This window comes from Podospora pseudocomata, chromosome 5 (assembly GCF_035222375.1).
Source record: "Podospora pseudocomata strain CBS 415.72m chromosome 5, whole genome shotgun sequence".
NCBI lineage: Eukaryota > Fungi > Ascomycota > Sordariomycetes > Sordariales > Podosporaceae > Podospora > Podospora pseudocomata.
In genome coordinates, this window is record NC_085889.1 from 1723579 (window position 1) to 1747566 (window position 23988).

The 23988-nt window shown below is 52.4% G+C and overlaps 8 protein-coding genes across 8 annotated transcripts; 5 read left to right on the forward strand and 3 right to left on the reverse strand.

Moving 5' to 3' along the window:
- Positions 1-1822: 1822 nt before the first annotated feature.
- Positions 1823-2596, forward strand: QC762_504180 (uncharacterized protein; the record flags this gene model as incomplete). The annotated part of the gene is made up of 1 exon (XM_062890843.1): positions 1823-2596. One exon carries the CDS (start codon positions 1823-1825, stop codon positions 2594-2596), a length of 774 nt encoding a protein of 257 aa, XP_062741976.1.
- A 494-nt stretch (positions 2597-3090) lies between these two features.
- Positions 3091-5606, forward strand: QC762_0079100 (uncharacterized protein; the record flags this gene model as incomplete). The annotated part of the gene is made up of 3 exons (XM_062883887.1): positions 3091-3172; positions 3193-3784; positions 3844-5606. Exons 2-3 carry the CDS (start codon positions 3436-3438, stop codon positions 5604-5606), a joined length of 2112 nt encoding a protein of 703 aa, XP_062741977.1. The 5' UTR covers positions 3091-3172; positions 3193-3435.
- A 71-nt stretch (positions 5607-5677) lies between these two features.
- On the forward strand, positions 5678-7862 carry QC762_0079110 (uncharacterized protein; the record flags this gene model as incomplete). The annotated part of the gene is made up of 3 exons (XM_062883888.1): positions 5678-5726; positions 5762-6392; positions 6445-7862. The coding sequence occupies 3 exons, from the start codon at positions 5678-5680 to the stop codon at positions 7370-7372; spliced, it is 1608 nt and encodes a 535-aa protein (XP_062741978.1). The 3' UTR covers positions 7373-7862.
- On the reverse strand, positions 7480-8218 carry QC762_504200 (uncharacterized protein; the record flags this gene model as incomplete). Its single annotated transcript, XM_062890844.1, has 1 exon — positions 7480-8218. Exon 1 carries the CDS (start codon positions 8206-8208, stop codon positions 7480-7482), a length of 729 nt encoding a protein of 242 aa, XP_062741979.1. The 5' UTR covers positions 8209-8218.
- A 1906-nt stretch (positions 8219-10124) lies between these two features.
- On the reverse strand, positions 10125-11891 carry QC762_504210 (uncharacterized protein; the record flags this gene model as incomplete). Its single annotated transcript, XM_062890845.1, has 1 exon — positions 10125-11891. One exon carries the CDS (start codon positions 11889-11891, stop codon positions 10125-10127), a length of 1767 nt encoding a protein of 588 aa, XP_062741980.1.
- A 6677-nt stretch (positions 11892-18568) lies between these two features.
- QC762_504220 (uncharacterized protein) lies at positions 18569-19704 on the reverse strand. Its single transcript, XM_062890846.1, has 2 exons — positions 19170-19704; positions 18569-19112 (listed from the first exon to the last, which is right to left on the reverse strand). Exons 1-2 carry the CDS (start codon positions 19576-19578, stop codon positions 18589-18591), a joined length of 933 nt encoding a protein of 310 aa, XP_062741981.1. The 5' UTR covers positions 19579-19704; the 3' UTR covers positions 18569-18588.
- A 14-nt stretch (positions 19705-19718) lies between these two features.
- Positions 19719-21393, forward strand: QC762_504230 (uncharacterized protein). The gene is made up of 2 exons (XM_062890847.1): positions 19719-20331; positions 20455-21393. Exons 1-2 carry the CDS (start codon positions 20052-20054, stop codon positions 20769-20771), a joined length of 597 nt encoding a protein of 198 aa, XP_062741982.1. The 5' UTR covers positions 19719-20051; the 3' UTR covers positions 20772-21393.
- Positions 21394-21647: 254 nt separating this feature from the next.
- On the forward strand, positions 21648-23775 carry QC762_504240 (uncharacterized protein). Its single transcript, XM_062890848.1, has 2 exons — positions 21648-23014; positions 23088-23775. Exons 1-2 carry the CDS (start codon positions 21814-21816, stop codon positions 23225-23227), a joined length of 1341 nt encoding a protein of 446 aa, XP_062741983.1. The 5' UTR covers positions 21648-21813; the 3' UTR covers positions 23228-23775.
- The last annotated feature ends 213 nt before the right edge of the window (positions 23776-23988 follow it).

Genomic DNA, 23988 nt, shown 5'->3' on the forward strand with positions numbered 1-23988 from the left:
CAAGCAATGGCCGAGAGAACTTTCGCTGCTGTCTCCTTGAGCTTCCAGCTCTTTGCTGGCTGTATACAAGGCAAGTACTAGCCCTAATTCTCATCTCGGGACTCCCAGATTAGTGGACGGCTGACGGTGGCAGACCGGAAGGCTCAATGCGTTGGTGGCGTTGCTGAAGCATAGCAAAAACACACGGCTTTTCAATGCGGCGCAGAGCCTCGGCTATCTTCGAGAGGACATCTCCTCTGAGACGACCAGAAAGGGGACCCGCGACTACCGCTATGGCTTCGTCTTTTCCAAGCCCAGGAGGCTTTGATTCGGGAGCCTAGCCGACGTGTCTGCGGGGGTTTCTCTTGATGGACACCCAGGCGCCTCTGAGCGTGTCCAGTCTGACAGACAGGGCGGCCCTGGCCCTCGCACTGGCCGAAAGCTTGAGTCGGCTACACGCTGTGAATTGTCTGCACAAGGGGTTGTGAAGCCACAATGTTCTGTTCCTTCCCCGACGCTCACAGTGGCACACCGGGGGCCGTATTTCGACAGCTAGTCATCTCTGGGTTTGAGCTCGCCCAGCCCCGGTTTGAGCCAAGCTGGACATCGCCCAGCTGGCCGAATCCTGCTCACGACCTCTACAAGCATCCGCGCGCGCAAGCGGACTCTGACCGGAGAGCCGAAGACAGCGAGCAAGGCTCCGAGTCGTATAGGAAGGAGCACGACATTTACGCCCTCGGTGTAATTCGGGTTGAGATTGCGTGCTGGCAGCCCGTCCATGCCATTCTGCGGGTTGACCTAGAGCAGGCAAGTCTTAGGGACACAATGCCTGTGAAGAGATGTCTGTTGGAGTCTCATGTCCTGCAAAAGGTTCGATTTAACATGGGGGACACTGTGTGCGATGTGATTAAGGCCTGCCTTAGTGGTTTGGATCTCCCAGAGCCGGGACTCGGCGAAACCTTGAGAGAGACATGTCCGTTCAAGAGCGTTTCTATTCGGAAGTTCTCCAAGAGTTGAAGTTACTCCATGTGTAGGGGGGACATTATTAGCTAAGCTACCCACCTACCTAGACAGAATATCACTGTCCAGGTACTTGTGTGGATGTTCTTGCATGTACTAAAGCCTACCTGTACCCGAATCTCGTTCATCCTCATAATGGGCTCGAATCCTTGGTCAATGGCCACATTGCCCTCTACGCCTCTTTGGCTCATTTGCTATCCATTGGCCCTCGAGTTGCAGAACCCCTTACTCATGTGCCAACGACGTCTGGGCGTTTGGTACACACCTAGCCACGTTTGTGACACTTGCTGGACCTCAAGAGGGGGTACCATCAGCTGATTGTGGCTGGAACCAATCCTCACCAATGCAGGCTGTTGCGACTGCCAAGTCTGGCTCGTGGATGAAAATTTCGGACGTCCAGAAATACACAAGACTGTTCCCGCCGCTTGATCATACCTAACTGATAGAACAATGGGGACCTCTTCCGCTGGCAACGCACCGAGACGGTCTCGATATGCAGGGCTTATGCCCTTCTTAGAAAGCCTGCTCGAGTCAGAAAAACGGAGCTCCTCAGCCCGAAGGGTAGGCCACGCAGCTAGCTATGGCATCTTTCGTAAAGGACATGCTCGGATTTGCCGCTATGTGCTCCAGAACGGGGCCGATCCCAACGTCCGTGAGAAAATGGACGTAACGCCATTGCTTGATAGCCCACATGAGAGGTCACCGTGACACTGCTGAGGTCCTTTTGTCCTACGGCGCGGATCCGGAATCTCGCAGTTTATTATACTCCACGCCTCTTACCCTGCTGATCTGGCAAAGATGAAAGAAAGAGCCGGACGAGTCGATGGGCATCGTCCAGCTTCTGCTCGAAAAAGGGGCCGACCCGAATGGTGCTGATGACGATGGTGATACCTCACTGATTTCATGTTCTGTGTTCCAGCAGGTCGAGGTCACGCAGTTGCTCCTCAAATACGGTGCCCAGGTTGACGTAGCAAACAACGACGGAAAGAAGGCTATCCATGCGGCTGCCACGGAGTGCGATCCGAGAATGATACGACTCCTCCTGGCTCATGGTGCGAACCCGGCTCAAAAGGAAATCGATGGGTGGAAAGCCCTACACATGGCTGCACAGATGGACAAAAAGGGGACGCTGGAGGTCGTAAAGGTGCTTGTGGACACACGAAGAATAGAAATAATTGACCAAGAGGAGAAAGGGACAACGGCACTATACCTAGCTGTCCAAGCGGGACGTCCTGATGTGGCCCAAGTTCTCCTGGAAGCCGGGGCGGACCCCAATATTACAACCAAACCCGATTTTTGGCCCCTACGGAGAGCCGTCCTAACTTCCAACATGGAACTTGTGAATCTTCTCCTCAGTCATGGCGCAGACGTCAATTTGTCGGATAGCAAGGGCAGAAACATCGTTCACTTCGCTTGCGCACAATCTGATGCCAACATCCTCAAGAGGGTCGTGGAGGCCAGTCCCGATGCTCTTCCGCAGCAGCGTGATGACAATGGAGGAACGCCCCTGCACGTCGCCGTGCAGAACGACAATGAAAAGATTGCCCTAGCTCTGATGGAACTTGGTGATGCTAGTAAAATGCAGCGGGCGGAGTAAGGTCATTACCTAGGAATCGAAGTCCCCGTGAAGGATAAGTTGTCAACTCAGGTAACTTGGGGATATCGAAGAAACGGCTTGTTCGAAGCCAGTCAACTTATTCGTGTCTTTTCATAGTATCTGCGCGTTCATTAGTTTATGTAGGTACCGGTATTGGTCTATTCCTAATCGTAAAATAACAATGAGCGGGATAGTAAGGGGAAGACTGGATCTGGGTGAATGGCGGCAGGCCGGTTTCTTTTGATGATGAGTAGGTACGGGGTAGTAGGAGTAAAATCTGTATGCAAGTTCTGACCAAATAACTTTTCCTAATCGTACTTTAGTCAATGTTAACGGCCTATTACTAGGTACAGGCGTAGGTCACAGGTGAAAGATTGAATTGCCGGATCAAGAAGAAAAAGAAAAGAAAGAGAAAATAGGTATACTCCCCACAGCGTCCTCTTATACCTCTTACATCCTCCGGGCTTCCCCCTCAAAGCATACAAAATATCCACCAGAATTATCCGAACTTCCTCGTATCTCTTCCTCGTATCTCCTTTCACCTCCTGGATCCCACATCAATTGCAAGCCTCCCACATCAATCGCAAGCCTCCTACATCAATCGTTAAATAACCCTAACCCGGACATCATCCCATAAAAGTCAAGACAGTCAACCGGTCTTCGCTCCAGTAGCCAGACCGCACCTCTCTTCTAATTTACCTTACCCCGCACTGAAACGAATTTCTCCTGTGCTCTTCCCCTGAGCCTTTCACCATCTCCCTCGACTCCCACAAACATCTCACAGAAGAAAGACTCACCATTTGCTTGCTTCTGAATTGCTCCCCATCAGTGACTTAATCATGTCACACCCCCACAGCCGGCAGATATGCACCGACTGCACCGTAATCTTCCAAAAGGCAGGTTCTGTCTTGACATCGGGAATCATCGAAACAGTCTCGTCCCTGCCATTGGATCAGTCATACCGAGACCGAATAATCCGACACATTCATCAAAACCAATGTGACATGTGCTCTCTCATCAGCAACACCATCCCGGCAATCAATGACCCCCTAGACTCCAAAAGAACAGCAGAGCTCAGGTTTACTCTGCTGCAGAACAACTCGACGAGTGTGAATCTCAGGCTTTGGGAGTTTTGTGCCGAGGACCAAAAGGCTAGATCTCATGTAGGGGGTTTGAGCATCCAAGATGGTGAGGAACGTGACATCTGTGTGGGTGGAGCTGTGGAGGCTGATACTTGTATGTGTTAGTTCGGAATGGAAGAAGTACCCGCATACTCAGTGCCCCTACTACATGGTCAGCTGAAACGCTGGGCCAGATCAAGCACTGGTTGGAAACATGCCTTTCATCGCATGCCCAGTGTGCAAACCGGTCTTCAGGCCGTCTCCCACGGCGTCTGATAGACGTTTGGTCTACCACCGAGCCGCTGCCGAAACATTTTGATCAACTGAGTCTTGAAAACTCTCAGAACATCCGCGCAGTAGTGTCCGAATCTCTGCCCCCAGACACAAAGTACCTCACCCTCAGCCACAGATGGGGCAATCCACCCAAGCTGCTCCTCACCACCCAGACTCAGTTCCTGCTAAAAGAAGACATAGTCCCCCATCTTCTAGCGTGCGACGAAGCAGCGGTATTCCGCCATGCCATCCAAGTCACGCGTGGGCTTGGATTCCGATACATATGGATTGACGCCCTCTGCATCGAGCAAGACAACGGACCAGAGAAAGCAGTTGATATCATGCACATGGACGAGGTCTACACCAATTCATCTTTGAATCTCTCGGCTTCCGTTGCCAGTGTGCCTGACGGGCTAGTCTTTGATCGAGACTTGTCGTCGATCAATCCTTGTCGGGCGACGGTCGTCGTCGAAGCTGGTCAAGAAAGCGTTACCCTGCAGGCAACTCCCGAAGGGTTTCATTCCTTGCGGGCTGTTGGACCCCTTTACGAACGAGGCTGGGTGTATCAAGAGAGGTTGCTCGCACCGCGCATTGTACATTTCTTGTCGGACCAAGTGTACTGGGAGTGTCATGCTTTGGACGCATCTGAGGTTCTCCCCGAGGGATATCAAGATGGATTGGAGCGCCAGACACGGGGTATGGCGGCGATTACGAAGGGGCTATCTGCTGACGAACTGGAACTGCGATGGTTCCGTCTTGTGGAAGACTACACTGCCACGGCTCTGACATATCCGAATGATCGCCTGCTAGCTGTGTCAGCTTTGGCTAAGCAGTTTTCTTCTGTTGCGAAACGGAACCCGAATGACTATCTGGCTGGGATGTGGAAGGACAGCCTACTGCCTTCGCTGGTGTGGTTGTTAGCTGAATACGAAGAAGGAAGCGAGCCACAACGGCTAAGTGATGCTCCGAGGGAAACAGAAGTGGCACCGTCCTGGTCCTGGGCGTCCATCATGGATACAGTATCATGGCCTCAGAGCTCTGAATACACCCGGATAGTGCCTAGTGTCGAGTTGGTGGACGTCGAGGTTGACCGAACATCTCAAAATTTGTTTGACGGCACTAATCTATGTCGACTTCGTCTTCGCGGCCATATGCGCAAGATATGCCGATACATCGAGAACGGACAGCCTTGGATTAGCATTTCAGGAACAGTCCGGTTCCCGGAAGTATTGGAGATTAATGAGGAATTCTTTGACCACCCGTTGGCCTTGAGCTGGGACACGTGTCGAAAGTCGGTTGCGCTTGCACTGAAAGACGACAGTGACTGGCTGCCTGGTCGGACATATTTTCTGCTTCACATAGGCGCGGAGCAGGCGGCGTACTGCGGGGATTGGGAGCCCGCGGCAGAGGAGGGCATAATTCTTGAAAGGACTTCAGAGCATGGAACATATAGGCGGGTAGGGCATTTTCTTGTGCCCTATCTGTCGATCCAGGATTATGAGAGCTTCGAGCTGGCGGGCGCGTTTCATCGAGGCTTTGAAGGACTGCTGGATGAGAATTCGGGTGATTATCACGAGCTGGATCCTGATGGGAGGTGTGTGATCGACATTATCTAAAGCTCTCATGGAGTAGGTGGTGTGTGTTACAAGAATCGAGGTTGCTTTCAAGTCTCCTTAAGAGGACCCCCATGTTGCGGGGGCGGAGCTCTCAACGGGCGCGAAGTGGGGCACCCTCCCTAGCGCCCGGTGAAGCTCCAGAAGCCTGAATCCACCACCTACAGCACCTTCACATCATACATCTCAACGGGTATTCCACCCCTCACCATATGAGATGGCACGCCCTTCATCAGACCGGCCTCCGTCTCGCTCAAGAAGCCGCTCGCCTTCCCTCGTCAAATCCTCTTCTCACCCCACTCCCCGCCGCGCAATCCGCCCGCTGCTTCTTCTGGTAGCCCTCATCAACCTCTCATGGTCGCTATACCAACTCCCCACCACCCGCGTGATCGAATCCCGGCTCTGTTTTGACCACTACTCCCTCAGTGATCCCTCAGCCGTTTCCCCGGACGGCACCATCCCAGAAGAGCTGTGCAAGCTCGATACCATCCAGCAGCGCTTGGGGAAGTTGCAAGGGGTGATGGAGACCATCTGGGTGGGGGGTGACTTTCTCATGACGATTCCTTTGGTGACGCTGGCGGATCGATATGGGTACGGATTCGTTTTGAGGCTGAACCTGGTCCCCCGCGCTTTTTTGCTGGGGTGGATGCTGTTTGTTGGGTGCTTTAGGTGGCTGCCGGTGGAATGGGTTGTGCTTGCGCCAGCGGGGAGTTGGTTGGGAGGTGATTGCGTGTTGAACTCGGTGGTGTATTTTCTGGTGTCGGAGTTGACGGGGGATGTGGTTCTGCGGTGAGTTTTGAGTCGGAATAGTTATGAGAATGGTGACTGACAGAAGTGATAGGGCGACCTTCTTCGCCTACCTCAACGCTACGACTTCCATTTTCTCGAGTCAGCTTGGGCCTGCTCTGGCATCAATGACCATGTCATTCAGGCTGTGGCTACCCCTCGTACTAGGACTTGGTCTATTGTTGGTATCGGCACCCCTGATATCTTTGCTTCCCATAGCGCCTCCCCCGCACCCAGTTGAACCCCGAGAGACGCATGATGAAGAAAGGTCTTCTCTGCCGTCTCCTCAAGCACCACCCAAATCTCTGCTCTCCCTCTTCAGCACACGCCTGTCCTCCATCCTCTCCCTTCTCACAGCCCCCACGCCCAACTTCGTCTTGCTTCTCGTCGTTTTCTTCCTCGCCTCCCTCGCCTCCTCCGACACGAAGCTCCTCCCCCTCTACATCACCAACCGTTACCACCTCCTTCTCTCTTCCATCGGCTACCTCCTCTCCGTCAAAGCCGTCTTTAATTTTTTTCTGTTAACCTACATCATCCCCGCCCTCCTTCGAAAACAGGCCGGGTTCATGTCTGCTCATGAGTCCGAAGCCGGTCCCACGAGGACAACGATTCACAACGCCAAGATCTGTTTACTTTTGTCAGGGTTCGGCGCATTGTGCGTCGCCCTCGCTCCTAGTATTGGCTGGCTCGTTTGTGCGTTGGGGGTGTATGCACTGGGAATAGCTCTGCCAATGTTCACTTTTGGGCTGTTAAAGAGTGAGCATGTGGTCAAGCAGGTGGACTCTGAGACAGGGGTGGTGTTTTCAGTCGTGATGCTCGTTCGGACGGTGGGAACGCTGATGGGGGCGATGGTGATGCCCCTGCTGTGGGTGGAAGCGTTGAAGACGGGAGATCCAGAGGATTTGGGGCTGCCTTGGGGGGTTAGTGGGATTATTTATGCGGTTGCGAGTGTGGTATTACTGGGTATGAAGGTGGCAGGGTAGATCATCCCCTTCACATAGAAATTCTGGATAACTTCTCGGAAAGCATTTAGAAGCAAAGTCTCATCCTCTACACGTTGCACTACCCAACAACCCCTGCAACCGAACCCCTACTCACCCCCCGCCACCGTCCCACTCCCCACCCTGACCAAATCCTCATTCTCATACGTCTCCCTCTCAAACCCCTTCGCAACCTCCTCCAACAACGCACCGGCAACCTGCCCAACCCTCACCTTCCCAATCCCAACCACACCGAAAAACACCCTCGCCAACACCCCCGTCTCCTTGGTCGGACCAGAGATAATCCCCGGCTTCGCAATCGCCACCTCCACCCTTCCCCCAGATGTTTTCCCAAACTCCAAGATTCTGTTTTCCGCCTCGCCGCGGAGAACGCAATAATCGCCCAACAACAACGGCTTCTTTGCCGGATCCCGCTCAGCGTTCGCACCACTGACATAAACAAATCTAAACGGCCTTTTATCCGTCAAGGAGGAGATCACCTTGATCCCAGTCACGGCGTAGTCACGGCAGACCTTGACCGTTGTCTCCCAGGGCACGGTCTTGAGCTGGGCGGGGGTGATAGCTATGGTCCAGATGCAGGCGTCTGCGTTGGAGAGGTCGGATTTGATGCTTTCGGGGTAGTCATCTCTGTCGAAATCCTCGAGGATGACAGATTTGAGTTTGGAGAGGTCGGCGTTTGGGAGGAGGGTGGATGGGTCGGGCGGGGGGCAGGGTTTCCGGCCGAGGGTGATGAGGGAGGTGATGAGGGGGTTGGAGAGGGATTGGCGGGTTAGTTCTGTGGCTAGAAAGCCGGTTGAGCCGGCGATGATGAGCTTCATTTTCTTTTTTTTTTTGTGTGTGTGTGTGGGGGGAAGGGGAGTAAAGATGAGGGAGGTGAGGTGAGCTTAGGGGAAGACTGGACAGGAATATGTATAAAGGGTCTAGGCATAAGGAGGCGCAAGTGCAGATGGTACAGTGTTGGGTGCTGGCTGTAACGGTGTTGCATTTGGGTGGCACAGCCATAGCTCTCTCACGTGTTAAAGATGACCCTTTTCTTTTGTCGACATTTGTCACGATAGTGGAAACACATACAACCATATTGATGACATATAGTTAAGAACTCAAAACACCCTACAGTATTGCCAGAAGCACACATTGCATTGTGTTGACAGCGCCTGCCTCCAGATTCTAGACACCTAAGAGAATGTTTTAAACGCCTCCGAAAAGGCTCATAGCGCCTGATTCCATGCTGATAGGCCCCTCGAAATATTTCCCTGACGCCTCAGACCTCAAACAGCCGAAAGAAACCGTGACGCCATGCCTGCCATGCCCGCCATGCCCCCACTGTCTTTAACAGACCCATGCGTTCCCGGTATGCTACGCCATGTATGCAGTAGTCCCCCATCCGAAGAAGCTATCCTCACTCCCAATCCAGGGCACTATATAGCTAGTAGGCGACTCGCCCATCAACTCCGGCGGAACCAACACCTCCAGCGACAGCCAATCCCACTCATCACCATGCTTGTTGGCAGCAGCAACACAGCCGGTCAGCCGCCTTAGCAAGGTCAGACACCTGCTCAGCCTCCGCTATCAACACAAAAAACATCAGCCCTCTGCATACCCCAACATCATCCCCATGAATCCCAACGTCAGCAATAACAATGCACATACCCTCCATCTCCTCCCTCGCCATCTTCCTCAAATACTGGTACCGAACCGAAACAACCTGAAAACCGAATTCAACCCTGAAAAATACCCATCAGCCTCCATACCCAACCCCTCGTTTCCCGTTACATCTAGGCGTAAAAACGTACCAGATATCCCTAGGCAACTCCTCTCCCAACGGTCTCTCGTCCTTGGTATATAGAGACTGTGGTGGTGTAGAAAATGAGTTCAATGTTGAATTGGTGCAGGTCAAAAGGGCAAAAGACGATAGATATCAGTGAAGGGTGGTAGATATGGTTAAGAAAAGGGTAGAAAGATATGATCAAAGGGGGGGGGGAAAGGTCGAAGGAAAAGGACGACAGGAAGTTTTTGCGTTTTGCTTACGGTACGTAGTATCATCGTGTGAAGGCCGTTGAAGGTGGTTGTTCTGGGCTTTGGTGAGGTCGAAAGCCTAGTTTGGAGGCGAGTTTAGGAAAAGAAAATCTTCTGGGGGGAAGAGAGGACAGAGAGTTTGAATATCTAAAAGTTGGGAGCAGCTCCTTTACTTTCCAACCAAATTACTACCTATCTCTGGGCATGACAAGACTCATCGTGCGACCGATGATCGAACCTGTCGGCGGCTGCATCATCATCATCATCATCATCATCATCATCATCATCATCGACGAGGGGCGCTGCTTGGTCATTTGGTCGGCGTAGAATTCAGCTGGGCAAGTCCAAGTAACGGAAGAGTGACCCGTGTGATATTGCCCGTACACCGACCTAGTGACGCTTCCCATTGCGAGTCACTAGATGAGGTGACTGGGGATATCAGCGCGGGTATGTTGAGCTCCGTGTTCTCTGGATTGACAAGGGGCAATGCATGCAATCAAACTGAAAAGAGTGCATAACCAAATTGTACAGAGACGAGAAACATCTTCATATCACCTAGAACATCAGAGCAAACAGCCAAGGTATTATCTCCCAATGCAAACCCATCTCCCCCATCCCGTTTTGTAACCAATCAACATACCCATCTTCAAAGGTATCAAACCCTTCTCCAAACTAAAAACTCCCTTCTTACCTTTAAAAATTACACACAAAATAAACCTTACAAAGTCAACTTGTCCACCTGCGTCCTCACCTGTTCCATCCAGTCCATCCCCTGTCTCTTTTTCTTCAGTGCATCCGCTTCCAACACACTGCCATGCTCTCTCATCACCCCCTCCAAGTGAATACTCCAAATCACGTACTGCTCATTCGCCGACAGTGCCAGTCCCTGTCTCCCCCATTCAAACGCCTCTTCCCACTCTTCCACAAACTCGCAATAATCAAACAGCCACCCAATAAACAGACATTCCATCATCTTGGCAAACACCTCCGGGAATACCCCGATATCCCTCATCATCTTTAGCCTCTCCAGCAATGCCATCACCCGGGGCTTGAAATCATGCCCGAATTCCTTCGCCAACCACTGCTCAGCCAGCGCTTCACTTTCCGGATCACCTGACATAACCAGCTTTTGCGCCCAATACACGCTCTGGGCCTCGACTCGAAGCATGTGATGCCGCCTCTTGTCTCTATCCCTCACAGAAGGCGCCACCGCCATGTTCATATCAGGAGGTGACCCCTTCGACGAAGCAGCCGAAGAATTTGGACTCCCACTGCGACTCCTATCCTCCCTCTGCTGGCAAGCCAAACTCTGATTCCTCGCCCACTCTCTCGTCCTACCCAGCACACCAGGGATATCCTCAATGACATCCGCGTTGGCTTGTGACAAAAGCTGAATGTACCCCATCAGCCTCTCCTCATTCTCCGACCCTTCCTCAAACATCTCGACAAAACTCGCCGCGATCTCCGAGACGGGGTGGTTTCCAAACTTGACGGTTGTTAACCGTGCCAAGTAACGGAAGTAAGCCTTGAGGATATCTAACCTCCCGTACTCCAATAACAAATGCGGGACGACAAAACACAAATCCGAAAATGACTTCATCGTTGGCTTCTCGAGCTTGCGTTCGATCTGCAGGAATGCCAGCCTTAACACCTCACCTCCGGTTTTATTCTCCTTCAAGTCGAATAGATCCATGGAAACCTTAAAGTAGCGATAACAAGGGTCGATGTAGCCGGCGACTTCTTCTACCCGGAGGTTGCTGATATCGAGGTCGATGTACCCGTGCAAGAAACGGCGGATGGCAGTTAACCCTAGCTGAGCGGCGCGGGACGTGTCGTTGCCGAAGAAGGTGGGGGAATTGGTGCTGTAACTGTTGTTTCTGCTGAGGGAGATCATGGAGGCCGATGACGACTTTGAACCGTAGGTGTCGTCGGTGGGGGATTCGTCAGAGTTGTACCGTGGCCGCCTCTTGACGGCGTATTTGAAAAAGCCCCAGCGAGCGAACTGGTTCTTGTACATTTTGGGTGTGGCCTTGAGGTTGTAGTTGGTTTCCATCAGTTGTATAATGTCACGGAGGATGCGGTTTTGGGTGATGTAGAGTTCATGGAGTAGCCCTTTCCACGGATCCCAGTCCTCGACACGGCGAGGAACAATGGGGTGCGGCGATGGGTGAGGGCCTCGGAGGGCGGCGGCTTTGGCGGCTGCTGCTGCTTTGCTGCCATGTCTACCGGATTTGGTGACATGATGCCGCGATGCGATGGTTTGATTGCTGCTGTGGGCACCGGAGGTCCTCGGGGGAGCTTTGGGTTTCCACTTCAGCGATGGAGCCTGACATGATCTGCCAGTGCTTGACACTGGGCTTGTGGTTTCTTCCTTGACAAAAACCTTGACATCGTCGCGGTCGAGAACGAGTCCTGTCAAGTCCTCGGCGGCGACGAGGAGGGCCATGGGCCCACCGTCCGTAGACGTGCTGCCGTCGAGGTCCATTGAGTTCTGATGGCGGCGGCAGCGGCGTTGACGGTTAGATCCAACGGTCAACTCAACGGTCAACGGGGCGGAGGCAACGGTTGGCTGAGGCCGGTGGCGGGTCCGCTTTCGCCAACGGAGTAACGCGGGTGGTGACGGCAGCGGTAGCGCAAGTGGGCACTGGGTCGCGGGGAGTCACGGTGTGAACGGCCGAGGGGCTCCGGCGACAGCGTCAGCACCATTGCTGTTGGCCTGACGGACTCGCAGGGTGGTAGGGGTCGCAGCGCGGAGGAAAGTCCGGCGTGGGCGACAGGATGATCTGATTGTGTACGGATGGACGATGGCGTCTGTGGTATGGTCGAAGGTGGACGCTCGCTGCAATTTGAGGGATTGGATTGATTGATTGCCAGATCACTGGACTGGAGCTGGAGGAACACTCAAAGAGAAGGGAACAATGGGAGGCCCACCCCCGCGCATTACCACCTGGCAGTTCCAGCGGACGGGACACAGCGCCACCTCCACCAGAACTCCTGCTCTTTTCGTTCGTGCCTTGTCTGACGTGCCACTCTTTCCCCCCCGGGGGGACGGGGGACGGGAGGGCAGACTCGATGATGGGCTCCAGGGTCCGGTCCGACTAGTGAGCGACTCAAGGCGAGCTAGGCTGTCATCGTTCCCAACGTCGTCACGGCTGCATCAGGGCCGCAGCCGTTGTGCGCTTGATCGCGCGTAACCCCTCTCGATAGCGCCCGGGCCCCCAACCACGATCGCTTGGCGGGGGAGAAGAGAGACTTGAGATGCCCCACCTTCGCAGATCCCTTCACACATCAACCAATCAGTCACCGTTCCGACGAAACTTCGCTTGCGGGTTAGGGTCCTGAGTCCTGGGTTCATCCTTTCATCTTCATCCAAGACAGCCCTGGAGTTTCTCAAAACGAAGCCCAGAACGCCAGGTTCATGACATCTCCCCTACAGCCTCCATCTCGTCCATCTCGGTGACAAACTCGGGAGATGCGCCGTTCTCCGCCTGCTCTCCACAACACACTCCGGCGCCGTTGCAACCCAGACGCCACTACCGTCAACTGCCGTAGCAGCAATCCGTCCTATCTCCCCAAATGTTTCACGCCCTCCCTGCTCGAACACCTCCGCGGTTCCCTTCCGCTCTGACCTGACAGTTTATCGGCCGAATGGATAGCGACATGACATTGCGCTAGAGGAAAACAGGACAAACCTCCTGAACCAAGACGCCACCGGCCTCATTCACATCAAGTTCTTGGTAGAATATCACCGAAGCCCATCAGGATACACCATGTTGCAAACAAATCCGTGACACAGACCCTTACTACAACTATATTTTTGCGCATGCAAGGCCCAACTGGAGTTTTACGCCAGCCATCCAGCCATTGGCTATCAAAACCTGTTCAGGGGCTACCTCGACGCGGAACATGCCGATAGCTTGCCCAAGGTCGCCCTCAAGTTACGTAACATTGCGGACGATAGCGCCTATCGGGGAATATATCACTGGGCAATGGCTTGTAGCATCCATCCTGATTTACTGCTCGGTATCCGCTCTTCATCCTGTCAGTGAAAAGCTTGATCTCTCTCTCTCTCTCGGTCTTCCTCGGTGTTGTTGTTACAAAGATATAAAAGAGCAGAGCGGAGCCACAACCGCACCAATGCCACAAACGAGCGGGTTTTTCACCTTTGTTTGGTAATTGCTTCCCCCTTTTCCTTGTTGTCTAGAATGCCTCCAATGGTTCTAGACAGCTCCAAAACAAAACGCTATTCCGCTTTTCGCATCTGATGTGCGGGGTGTGAACAATGAAAAACGAGGATTGTTGGCATGTGGTTATCATGGGTCCGATCCCAGGTTGTCGGGTTCGTGTTGATCAGGAGTTATGTGAGGAGATCTGAGACGTCAGAAAGCTCTGAAAAATGAAGAAGGGATTGTCACTTTTGGTAGGTAGAGCCACGACCGAATAAATCAGATACGGTCCACTCCATCGCTGTGCGTATACTTCCAAGATATCTAATCCAAAAAAGAAAAAGGAAAGAAGAAAATTTCGCTCCCCAAGGGTGATAAGTTGAAAATGTGCAGCGCAATTAAATCCCGAATATACCTCCTCACACAAGCTCTCATTGTCCAGTCCCGTACCATCAGTCCCCGATCTCCAGTTGTGGAGATCCCCATCCGTACAGCGGCTGACCGCAGTCCAGTAATTCAGACTCTCCGTCTTGATCCTAGGTAAGGCGTTCTGTGCGATGACATATTTCGATAGCAGACTACCTTCGGGAAAGATTCCCTGGTCCCGTGTCGCCGCGAAGTGCGTCCAGCGTTTGGCCAAGCATTAGCTCGATAAGGAGGAAGCCAAGGGCGAGTACTTTGGGTTCCCGCTCGAGGACGAAGGCAAGGCCGTTGTCTGATTCCGAAGGCGACAAGACTGGGTTGGTGGAAGGTTGGTGAGTGTTGCGGAAGAGTGGCTGGCTATACAAATGATATCCATTCCTCGCAAGAAAGAAAACATCATGGCTACCGAGGACGTCCGGGACCCAAGGGGTGCCGTGGAGTTGAAGGACGTTTGATGAAATGACGAGTGCAAGGTGGAGACGGTCGCGATGAGAGACCAAGTTGTTGTCGGGTCGCTGGGGTAGATGGTATATTGTCTGCCCATTCCTAACGCCTGGTGGTCAATGATGATCCCATAGGCGCCCCTATCCTGTGCAACGCAACTCTGTTGCAAATTTGAAAGGCCTCGCAAATATTCATCGTTGTGGTGATTTTCGATAACAAAGGGACCGTCAAGGTGTTGGTCAGGCTTGAAATTGCGCTAGTGATAGTGTTCTGTGGTTGTGATTCGAGAACAGTCGTGGCTGTTGACGTGGACTACTAACTGAGGCAATCTGAAGCTGACAGTCGTTTTTCCTTTGGGTCTAGATGCCGGGGAGTCAGTAGCGGAGGCTTGAGGTATTAGAGGATGTATGTTTGGTGTCGGTGATCGTGATGGTGTTCCTCCTTTCGAGTTTTACGCCGAGATCGTGTTGGCAACTACATGCCAAGCTAGGTTGCAGAGCGTGGTACAGACTTTTTCAAAAGATTCCTAAGAATATGGAGGAGTTTTCCCTGCGAGCGGGTCCGTCGTGAAGACTCTAGATCAATATCTTGATTGGTGAACTTCTCGATATTGGAAATACAGTTCAGACTGGTACTTCTTCCACCTTCGCAGCGTAGAAAGACGTTCGCTGTAGTGCTCGAGGGTCGAGATCAGAACAGGGATGGATAGACCCCAAAAGCACCCCGGCGATTTCGAGGCCCGACATGCCGGCGTTTGAAAGATTTAAGAAGAAGGTCATGATCATACCAAAAGCCGCTTCAGATGTGAGTAGACAACGGGAAGATGCGAATGGTAAAGCGGAGAACCTGCACATTGGCCCCCAGCTGGTCTTACCCAGTCACCTTCCTTCCCTTCAGGCTGTCTGCAACGTTGCGGCAAAGCCTGACCCCGCATTCAATATTTCGTAGCTTCCTCTTGGCCAGGAGGGCAGCACTTGAGCCGCAACAGATCTTACCTTACTCTCTTTCTATCTTCATTTTCATGAACTGACAACGGGCCGTGTTTGGTTTCCCCATGTGACAATGGCACGGAATATTGCCAGCTCTGTCCTACAATGTCTCGCATCGTTTCATCGTGGATGTCGTGTGCTGTTTTCTGCGCTTGAGCGTCGACATTAAAAACCCAGCACCCCATCAACGCTTCCTTGTCGCAAAGCTGACTGACAAAACGTATTTTGAACCCTATGACGTTCAGCGTGCTAGCTCAAAGTTTACCAAAATTGAGCCATGGTTGGCTGAGCACCTGGGCAAGTCACTCTCTGGGAGGCGTCAGTATTTCAAATACCGGGAAACGCATCCTGAAAGGCTGTCTGGCGGATTGGCGGAAGTACAAGCAAAGGCAGAGCCCAGAGATTCCGAAACTATCGCATCATCTATACCTCGTACTATGAAGGATAACGCGACCGCAACAATCATCAAAGAAGACCAATCTGATGCTGGCATCTCGCAGACCTCCTATGCAACATCAGCGGCAGCGTCTGGAAACCTCAACATCCCACCACTACCCAAACAGGCAGATATGGGTCCTTTCTAATGCCCCTTTTGTTACACCATGGTTGTCGCAGAGGATCGCAACGCTTGGAAGTGAGTGAACTCCATTTCATTCGTGGCAGATGTAAAGCTAATGGAACATCAGAAAGCATGTATATATTGATCTCAGGCCATATATTTGCCTTACTGAGGATTGCATATTACCTGACCGAGAGTTCAGACGCCGACATGAATGATACTGGAACTTCTCAGTCCCGTTTCCCCCTCCAATAGCCGACAGTCATACAGGATGAACCACGTTCAACAAAACCACTAGCACACCTGTTTAAGTCCATTTGGGTGCGAGACACACATAAAGCCGATGGCCGAATGCGAAACACATTCGAATAAAGTCCCACCAGTCATCGGAATTTTTACGAACTGGTGATGTCGAGGCCTATGTCAAACTTTCACAGCGGCCTCTTGACATCACCGCAGGAATACCATGCCCATTTTGCGACGAAACAATTACATCGGCAAAGCACTACCAACGTCGCGTTGGTCTACACCAGGAACAACCACCAGTTTTGGCGTGCCGTCAGCTGACACAGACGACGGTTCGGACGAGCATAAAGACACCAATATGGCATCCAGCCGGCAAAATTTAATGTCTGATGAAAGCAACAATCGTCTTAGTGACGGTCAGTTTTCAGACGACAGAACAAACGACTACAAAACGGGATTCGAGTTACAAGATAACAAACCCCGATCCAAGATCGACGGAGATAAACAGGAAATATCCAGTAAAACAGATGACTCTGAAGTAACAGCGGAGGAGCTGGAGGAACATGACAAACTGGAGTGGTGAAGGAATGGGTCCGCGTTATCCGGATTTTGCCGCACATGCAAGTGAGAGGAGTATGGTGAGGATGGCACACAGACAAGTGTTCCGTATGCGGCACCAAAGTAGAGATGGTAAGATCGTCGACTAAGCTGATGCTTGGGGCCGATAAAACCAGCGGTTGCTAACACATATGCCTCAATGGATACCAGCTGAAGAGATGAGATCTTTACAGGATCCGTTGGCCTCCTGCTGTATTTGCCATCACAATGACAAACCCGATGGAATTATCAATCCCGGACTTGACAGCTTGTGTGCTGCCTGTGGACATCAAGCAGACCACTGTATATACTGCACACCAGTTACTCTTGTTAGATACCATCAACCAAGCCGAGCAGGTGAAGGCACGCTGGAGACCTCGACTCATCTGGACGCAGAGAAGATGCCAGAAAGCGAAGGCGAACTTGCCGCACCGAAACACGAGACTAAGAATGCGGCTGAGGAAGCAAATGTTTCTGGTGAAATTCCAAGCACCAACTTTTACTGCGATGGGATTGAAATGAGCCATAGCAAATAGTATATTGTGGCTGGACTGCCAAAGATGGCCATTTGTCGGCGATGCTATTTGGAGGTTGTAGTTCCTTTGCAGACGGAGGGTGGGAAGGGGGTAGGGATGAAAAACAGCTTCCTAAGCAGAATGTTTAAACTGTACTGGCTTACAGCCTGCCAGATGAGTACCGAGAGCAGGAGGGCGGTATTTCGATTGGCCGCTCAGAATGACGACTGGGATACTCTCACGCGGAACGTGCTGGAGAACAGGAAACAAGATCAAATCAGAGAAAGAAGAAAGGATAGTGTATGGCCCGAGAAGGAAAGTCCCGCGGATACCCTTGAGATTGCTAGGCATCGGTATGAAGCTATCAATGAGAAATGCTTCGAGTTGCTAAAACCGGGAGAAGCTTGGCAACGCAAAATGGTAGAGATTGAGGTTGAAAGGGTCGAGACCTCGCAGAGGAAGGTGGAGGCCACCAGGGCTTTGGACGAGGAGTTTGAGCGACAGGAGAGGGAAGGGGAAAACTGCAAAGGAAGCGCTGAGCTTGAATATCTCAGATATGAGCAATTCAAAGCTTCACTGCGGCTAAAAGAATCAGAGAAAGAGAAGAACCCAGAAATAGAGTTTGCTGGGTCATTGATGGCAGACACATCTCGGAGAATGCGGGGTTTGCAGTGGGATGGAATAAGGTAAGGGGACGGTGAGCCGAGCCGAGACGAGATGAGGCTATTCCCAAGATGGTTTGACTACTGGATTGCCTACCGTAAAGGGATAGGAATCATAGAATGGGGCTAAAGTTGGGAAATATCTTATCTTCCAAGTTAATGCGAACTTTATAACTTGGGCGCCTTAGGAGCTGTCCGGACTCCACTGCTCAACATCATCACAGTAGCACTCACTCACCTGAGCTTGTACAAGAACCTGTGACCACTGCACTTGACCCCCAGATCCCCACAGGTTGGCGCCAGTAGGTCTCGAACCTACTCTGGTTTCAAATACAGTCTCACAGACCCACTTGCCACTCGGTGTCTTGATGGGTTCACAGCAAGGACCTTGAGCCGCTCTCTAATGCCAATGAGCATAGTAAACGGCAGTATAATGTTGTCGAAAATAGCAGAAACATCCAGAGCATTCCAATAAGACACGTCAATTTGATCTAGGGTAGCCGGAAGCTACCTACCAAGTAGCTGGCTAAAATACCTTAATTCATGTGTCGGTCCCCCGGAATCTCTCCCTCAAACCAATATCATTCAAGCTTAGCCATCTTCTCGACGGCGGCCTTGACTCTTGCCTTGGCTTCCTCACCCACAACCCACTCCTGGGCCTTCTCAAACCCTCTCTTCCAGATTGCCCACCTCTCCTTGCTGAAGCCCTTCCATGCGCAATCTTTGAAGTAGGGGCCAGGCGCACCGTTGTTCCCCACGAAATCTTTATTCGCCTGGCTCAACCTCCAGAGATACTCCCCCGCCAACAGGATATAGAGGCTAGCCTGATTGACTCCCCGACTGGCAACCTGGGCATCTGCTCCTTGTACCAACTCTCCATCCGCCGTAATGTATTCCTTACTCTCCGGGTTCGATGTGGTAACATTACCCTCAAAGACCTCCCTCAGGGTCCAGAGCCCAAACAACGCAAAGTCGCCGCCGATATCTCCCTTTGTGGTCTCCGGGTCGATATCCTTGGTCACCACACCTGTCAACCTTGCGAGCAACCCCACCAGTCCATCTTGTTTGGCACGGTCTTCGGGTGAATCAGCAGCAAACGCCTCTACTTTCATGGGATTAGCGAAGGTGGTCATAACGACCATGGGATTGAGTCAAAGCTTACCATCGTTATACTTCTCCCTAGCCGCCAGCCCGAAGTTGGGCAAATCTTTCCACACCTTGTGCTCGCCAAACCGCAAGTTTGGCAGCTCGTGCTTCCTGAGCTCGGCAAGAAACTGTACTAGCTGCTCTTGCTGGTCCACGGGCGTCTTCCCCGCCTTGTCAATAACCGCCTCCCAGGCATACCACAAGAGGTGCTCCAGATCATCGCCGGGCTGTTCTTTCTGGGCTTCCTGGACCCAGTGCCGAACCGCGGTCAACACAGCTTCGCGGTTGCTGAGGCGTTGCAACGACTGTTCAAAAGTATTGCACATGATTGGTCGTGAAGGTGTCAAAACTAAGGTGGTTTGATCCGATGATTTTGACAAGGAAGGATTGAGCGAGAAAAAGTCGTCCAAAGCTTTCTCTATCATGCAAGTCTAAATATTGCTGGCCTGCTACAAAAGACGTCTGTCCTCAAAATACAAGTTATGGTTGTCAAAGGTGGGGTTGACGTCAGCGAGGCATGCGATGCCCACCAGATTCTTCCTGGATCCTCCTGGCGGTTGTTCAGGAGGCCTCGCAGAACATCGAATGGCTGGCTCACAATTCACTCCCCAAAAATGTTAGTGCAAAAATTCTAGAACACCGCCAAACCACTCGCTCCAGCTGAAAAAAGAAGCAGCTCCACAAATTCATCTCAATGTCTCACAATTTCCCCATCACCCCCCATCAACGCAGCCAATCACTTACCTCTCCCCGAGAATCCCCCAGTGTCTTCTTGGCGCCACGACCCTTGGCAAACACATCAACTCTCACGCTCATTTTAACCTAACTTCAACCTCACCTCTCACTTCTCTCTCTCTCTCTCTCTATCTTCATCCTGTTTTCATCATCACCCATCAAAATGGTCACCCTCAAAACCCTCCTCCTCCTCACCCTCTCCGCCGCCACCGCCACAGCCCAAGGCACCTCCTCCATCGGCCAAGTAACCTGCGGAAACAACAACTGGTCCCGGTCCCAAATTGAGGAAGCCCTCGAGCAAGGCTGCCGTCTCCACGAGGACGGGGAGCAATTGGGAAACAACAAGTATCCTCACCGGTTCAACAACCGGGAGGGTCTCGTTTTTGCTGCCAGCGGGCCGTATCAGGAGTTTCCTATAGTGAGGAATGGGGTTTATGAAGGGGGTTAGTAGTTTCCCTTTCCCCCCCACCCCCCTTTTTTTAAAAAAAATCTTTTTTTTCTTATTTTTTTTTATGTTTAATTTTTTTTATATACACGTCATGATAGATGCTGATGATGATGAGCAGGCTCCCCCGGAGCGGATAGGATTGTTTTCAATCCTAACCTGAATGGTGCTTGTGTCTATGTCGGCACGATGACGCATACGGGGGCGAGTGGGAATGGGTTTAATATGTGTGCTACGAGGTCGGAGGGAAGGCCGGGGGCTGGGGATGATACCACTGCTTCGGTGACGGTTCCTGGTACTGCTACGAGGACTCAGACCAGCACGTCTACGACGTCGACTTCTACGTCGACTGCCAGCCCGGATTCGGCCGGAGCGGTGCAGAGATTGGGGGTGCAGGGGGTGGCGGTCGGGTTGATGGCTTGGGCTTTTGTTTTGTAAGGGGGGTGGCTGAATGAGGGAGGGAGGTGTCGGGTTGGCTAGGCAGCATGTTTGGAGTAAGGTTGTTTGCCTCAGGCTTTGGCGCGGTGGTGAGATCTTTTCATATTGATCTCACAAGGGCTCCAGGTTGAGATTCTCGAGGTCTCGCTTCCTGATTAGTTCCCCTGCATCGTGCAGCCCCAGCTGAAGGTCAGCAGCTTAACCAGGGGGAACGTTCACCACCAAGTTTAGGAATCAGCTGGGGTTGCAAGGTGTTAGTGGTCGATTAGCTAGGAAGCGAGAGTCAAAGGATTTCAACCCGGAGTCGTTGTGGGATATGGGAGATCTTACTGCCAAAAGCAAAGAAGCCAGATGAGGCAGGAGGCAAGCTTCGGCTAGGGGCGAGATAGGATGGAGTTGCACAGCGCGATTGCATAAAGTAGGTGTTTGGGTAGGGGCTATATTGTCATGTCTTTCAGGCCATTTCAACTCAGAATTTTGGGATGTTTATATTTGAAAGACTACGCCGGGGTCTGGATCAGTCTGGGAGATGGTGTGACTGTCACTGTAGGCGCTTGAGCAGCGTGTAACAATAATGGCAAAGTCAAACAGGTGGGAGAATCGACCTCTGCATCTTGAAAGCTCTAAAGGTCATAAAGTTGAACTTTTCGCTTCTGTGGTGGAGGCTGTTTGTCATTTCTGCTACTAGGAGACTAGTTTGAAGCAATATCATCCATGCATCCTCTCTTCAACAGATACATGCAACGATTGATGAAGTCACCTATGCCTTAAGCCAACATGAAACCAATGCTGTGCCAGGTACCCCGCATGCTCAGCTAGCCCTGTCGTGATCTCCAACGCAGCTGCCAGGGCGTGCGGAGAAGGCAGGGGAACCGAGGCTCAATCAGGTTCATACGGTTGGTGATCGCCTCCAAAATGCGGGGGACCGCGATGCTACATATACTTTCCTTTGTGTTCACCACACCCACCGCCTTGAACAATTTTGCTTCATTTACTCACATCACCTGACTCGCCCGTGACTTGCCATATCGTCAACACCAAAATGACCTCCAAAGCCCCCATCCCCTTCTCCGACCCCCCAGCCCTCATGGGCCTCCCTTCCCCCTACTTCACCCCTTCCCACCTCCAATGGGCCAAAGCCATCCGCCCCTTCATCACCTCCAACCTCCACTCCCTCGCCGTTGAATCCGAGCAATCCCCTACCGCCACCGTCCCCGAATCCGTCTTTTCCACCTTTGCCAACCACCACATGCTCATCCCCGCCCTCCCCGCCCCCCTGCCCACAGCCTGGCTCAAAAAACTCGGCATCCACACCCTCCTCGGCGGCCTGAAAGTAGAAGACTTTGACTCCCTTCACGGCCACATCTACAGCGACGAAATGGTCCGCTCCGGCCTCGCCGGCCCCCCAGGCTCCCTCACGACCGGCATCGCCTTCGGCCTCCCCCTCATCCTCAAGTTCGGCTCCCCCATCCTCCAAGAAAAAATCGTCCCCGACATCCTCCTGGGCAGAAAAAGAATCTGCATCGCCATCACAGAACCCGAGGCCGGCTCCGACGTGGCCGGGATCGTGACTACGGCCAAGAAATCCCCCGACGGACAACACTACATTGTAAACGGCACCAAGAAATGGATCACAAACGGCATCTGGTCCGACTACGCCTCCATGGCCGTCCGCACCGGCCCCCCCGGTTCGGGAGCAGCAGGCATTTCCCTCCTTGTCGTCCCGCTCAAAAACCACCCCGGGGTTAACATGCGCCGTCTCAAAGTCGCGGGGCAAATCTCGGCCGGGACTACTTTCATCGAGCTGGACGACGTGCAAGTCCCGGTTGAGAACCTGATTGGGAAGGAAAACCACGGGATGAAGTACATAATGACCAACTTCAACCATGAGAGGTTAGCCGTCGCCACGGGGACGACAAGGCAGGCTCGGGTGGCGCTCAGCGCGGCCTTCGAGTACGTCATGAAGAGGGAGGCGTTTGGAAAGCCGCTGGTGGAACAGCCCGTGGTGCGGCACCGGCTGGCGAAAGCGGGCGCGTTGCTGGAGAGTTTGACTGCGTGGGTGGAGCATTTTGCTTATTGGATGACAAGACTGCCGGAGGAGGAGGCGGATGTCAAGTTGGGGGGTATGACGGCGTTGCTGAAGGCGCAGGCGGGGATTGTGTTCAGGGAGTGTGCTGATACGGCGGTGTTGTTGTTTGGGGGCAATGGGTTCACCACTACGGGGCAGGGGATGGTTGCTGAGAGTGAGTTTTTTCTGTCTTTAAGCTGACGAACTGAATGTGGTAATGCTGACTTGTTTTTCTACCCATCACACAGTGCTCTACCGAGAGGTTCCGGGGACGAGAATTCCGGGAGGGTCGGAGGATGTCCTGCTTGACTTGGCGGTTCGGCAGCTGCTCAAGATTTACAAGGTGCAGACCAAGATGTTGGAGGATGGAAAGGCTGCGAAACTGTAGGAATGTCCGCCATATTGTTTTGTAGTAGTTTTTAATATCATGCAACCATGCCGCCCCAATCTATCCGCACCGCCTTGGGTTCCGGATGGTTGGAGCCCAGGACGTGACCAAAAACACCGGCCAACTTGAAGATGGTACTTTTCGGCAGCATTTTCGGCGCTGAGGAGCCAATAAGAAGGGTTGCATGCAGAAACCAATCGTTATTGTCAGCCCGAATAAGCCACGTCTCGTTGTTCTCCCTCGTTGGAGAGAAGCGGGATTCGAAGAGCCCTCTAAAACCTAAAACAAGGAAAGAAAAAGGCACCGTCGGCGGCAGAGCCCGCCATGCTGTGGCACAACTGAAACCAGGGAGGGGAGCGAAAGGCTTTGATCAGTTGATATCCACATGTTCCCAAAAGGGGTTTCAATAGAGACAGACTAGACCGCCCGGCCGAAGAAGGGACGAAGAAGAGAGGATCAACAAATGCGAGGGCGAGTGCGGTTGTGTACGTAGGTCTGGTCTGCTGATCAATCATCAATCGGGGGGCACAAAAAAAAGGAGGGGCAAGCGGTCATCAAGTGTCCGAGATTCCCAAAGTCGCACAACAAATAATTGTTGCAAAAAGACCTGAAGATATCTCAATATTCGGTGAACCAGTAACTGAACCATCAACTGAAAAGAGCGGTCGGTGGTCGAATGTCACAGGTTCAGGAAAAGTGAGTGTGGGCTGATGAAAGGGTAACCCTTCCTCGTCTCGCAGACTGGTCCACAGCGGACAGAA

Coding starts and splice junctions, on each gene's coding strand:
- QC762_504220 (XM_062890846.1), bottom strand. CDS start 19,578: ATGATAGAGAAAGCTTTGGACGACTTTTTCTCGCTCAATCCTTCCTTG. Junction 19,113..19,169: donor TAGGGAGAAGTATAACGATG/GTAAGCTTTGAC, acceptor ATCCCATGAAAG/TAGAGGCGTTTGCTGCTGAT.
- QC762_504230 (XM_062890847.1), top strand. CDS start 20,052: ATGGTCACCCTCAAAACCCTCCTCCTCCTCACCCTCTCCGCCGCCACC. Junction 20,332..20,454: donor GAATGGGGTTTATGAAGGGG/GTTAGTAGTTTC, acceptor GATGATGAGCAG/GCTCCCCCGGAGCGGATAGG.
- QC762_504240 (XM_062890848.1), top strand. CDS start 21,814: ATGACCTCCAAAGCCCCCATCCCCTTCTCCGACCCCCCAGCCCTCATG. Junction 23,015..23,087: donor GCAGGGGATGGTTGCTGAGA/GTGAGTTTTTTC, acceptor CCCATCACACAG/TGCTCTACCGAGAGGTTCCG.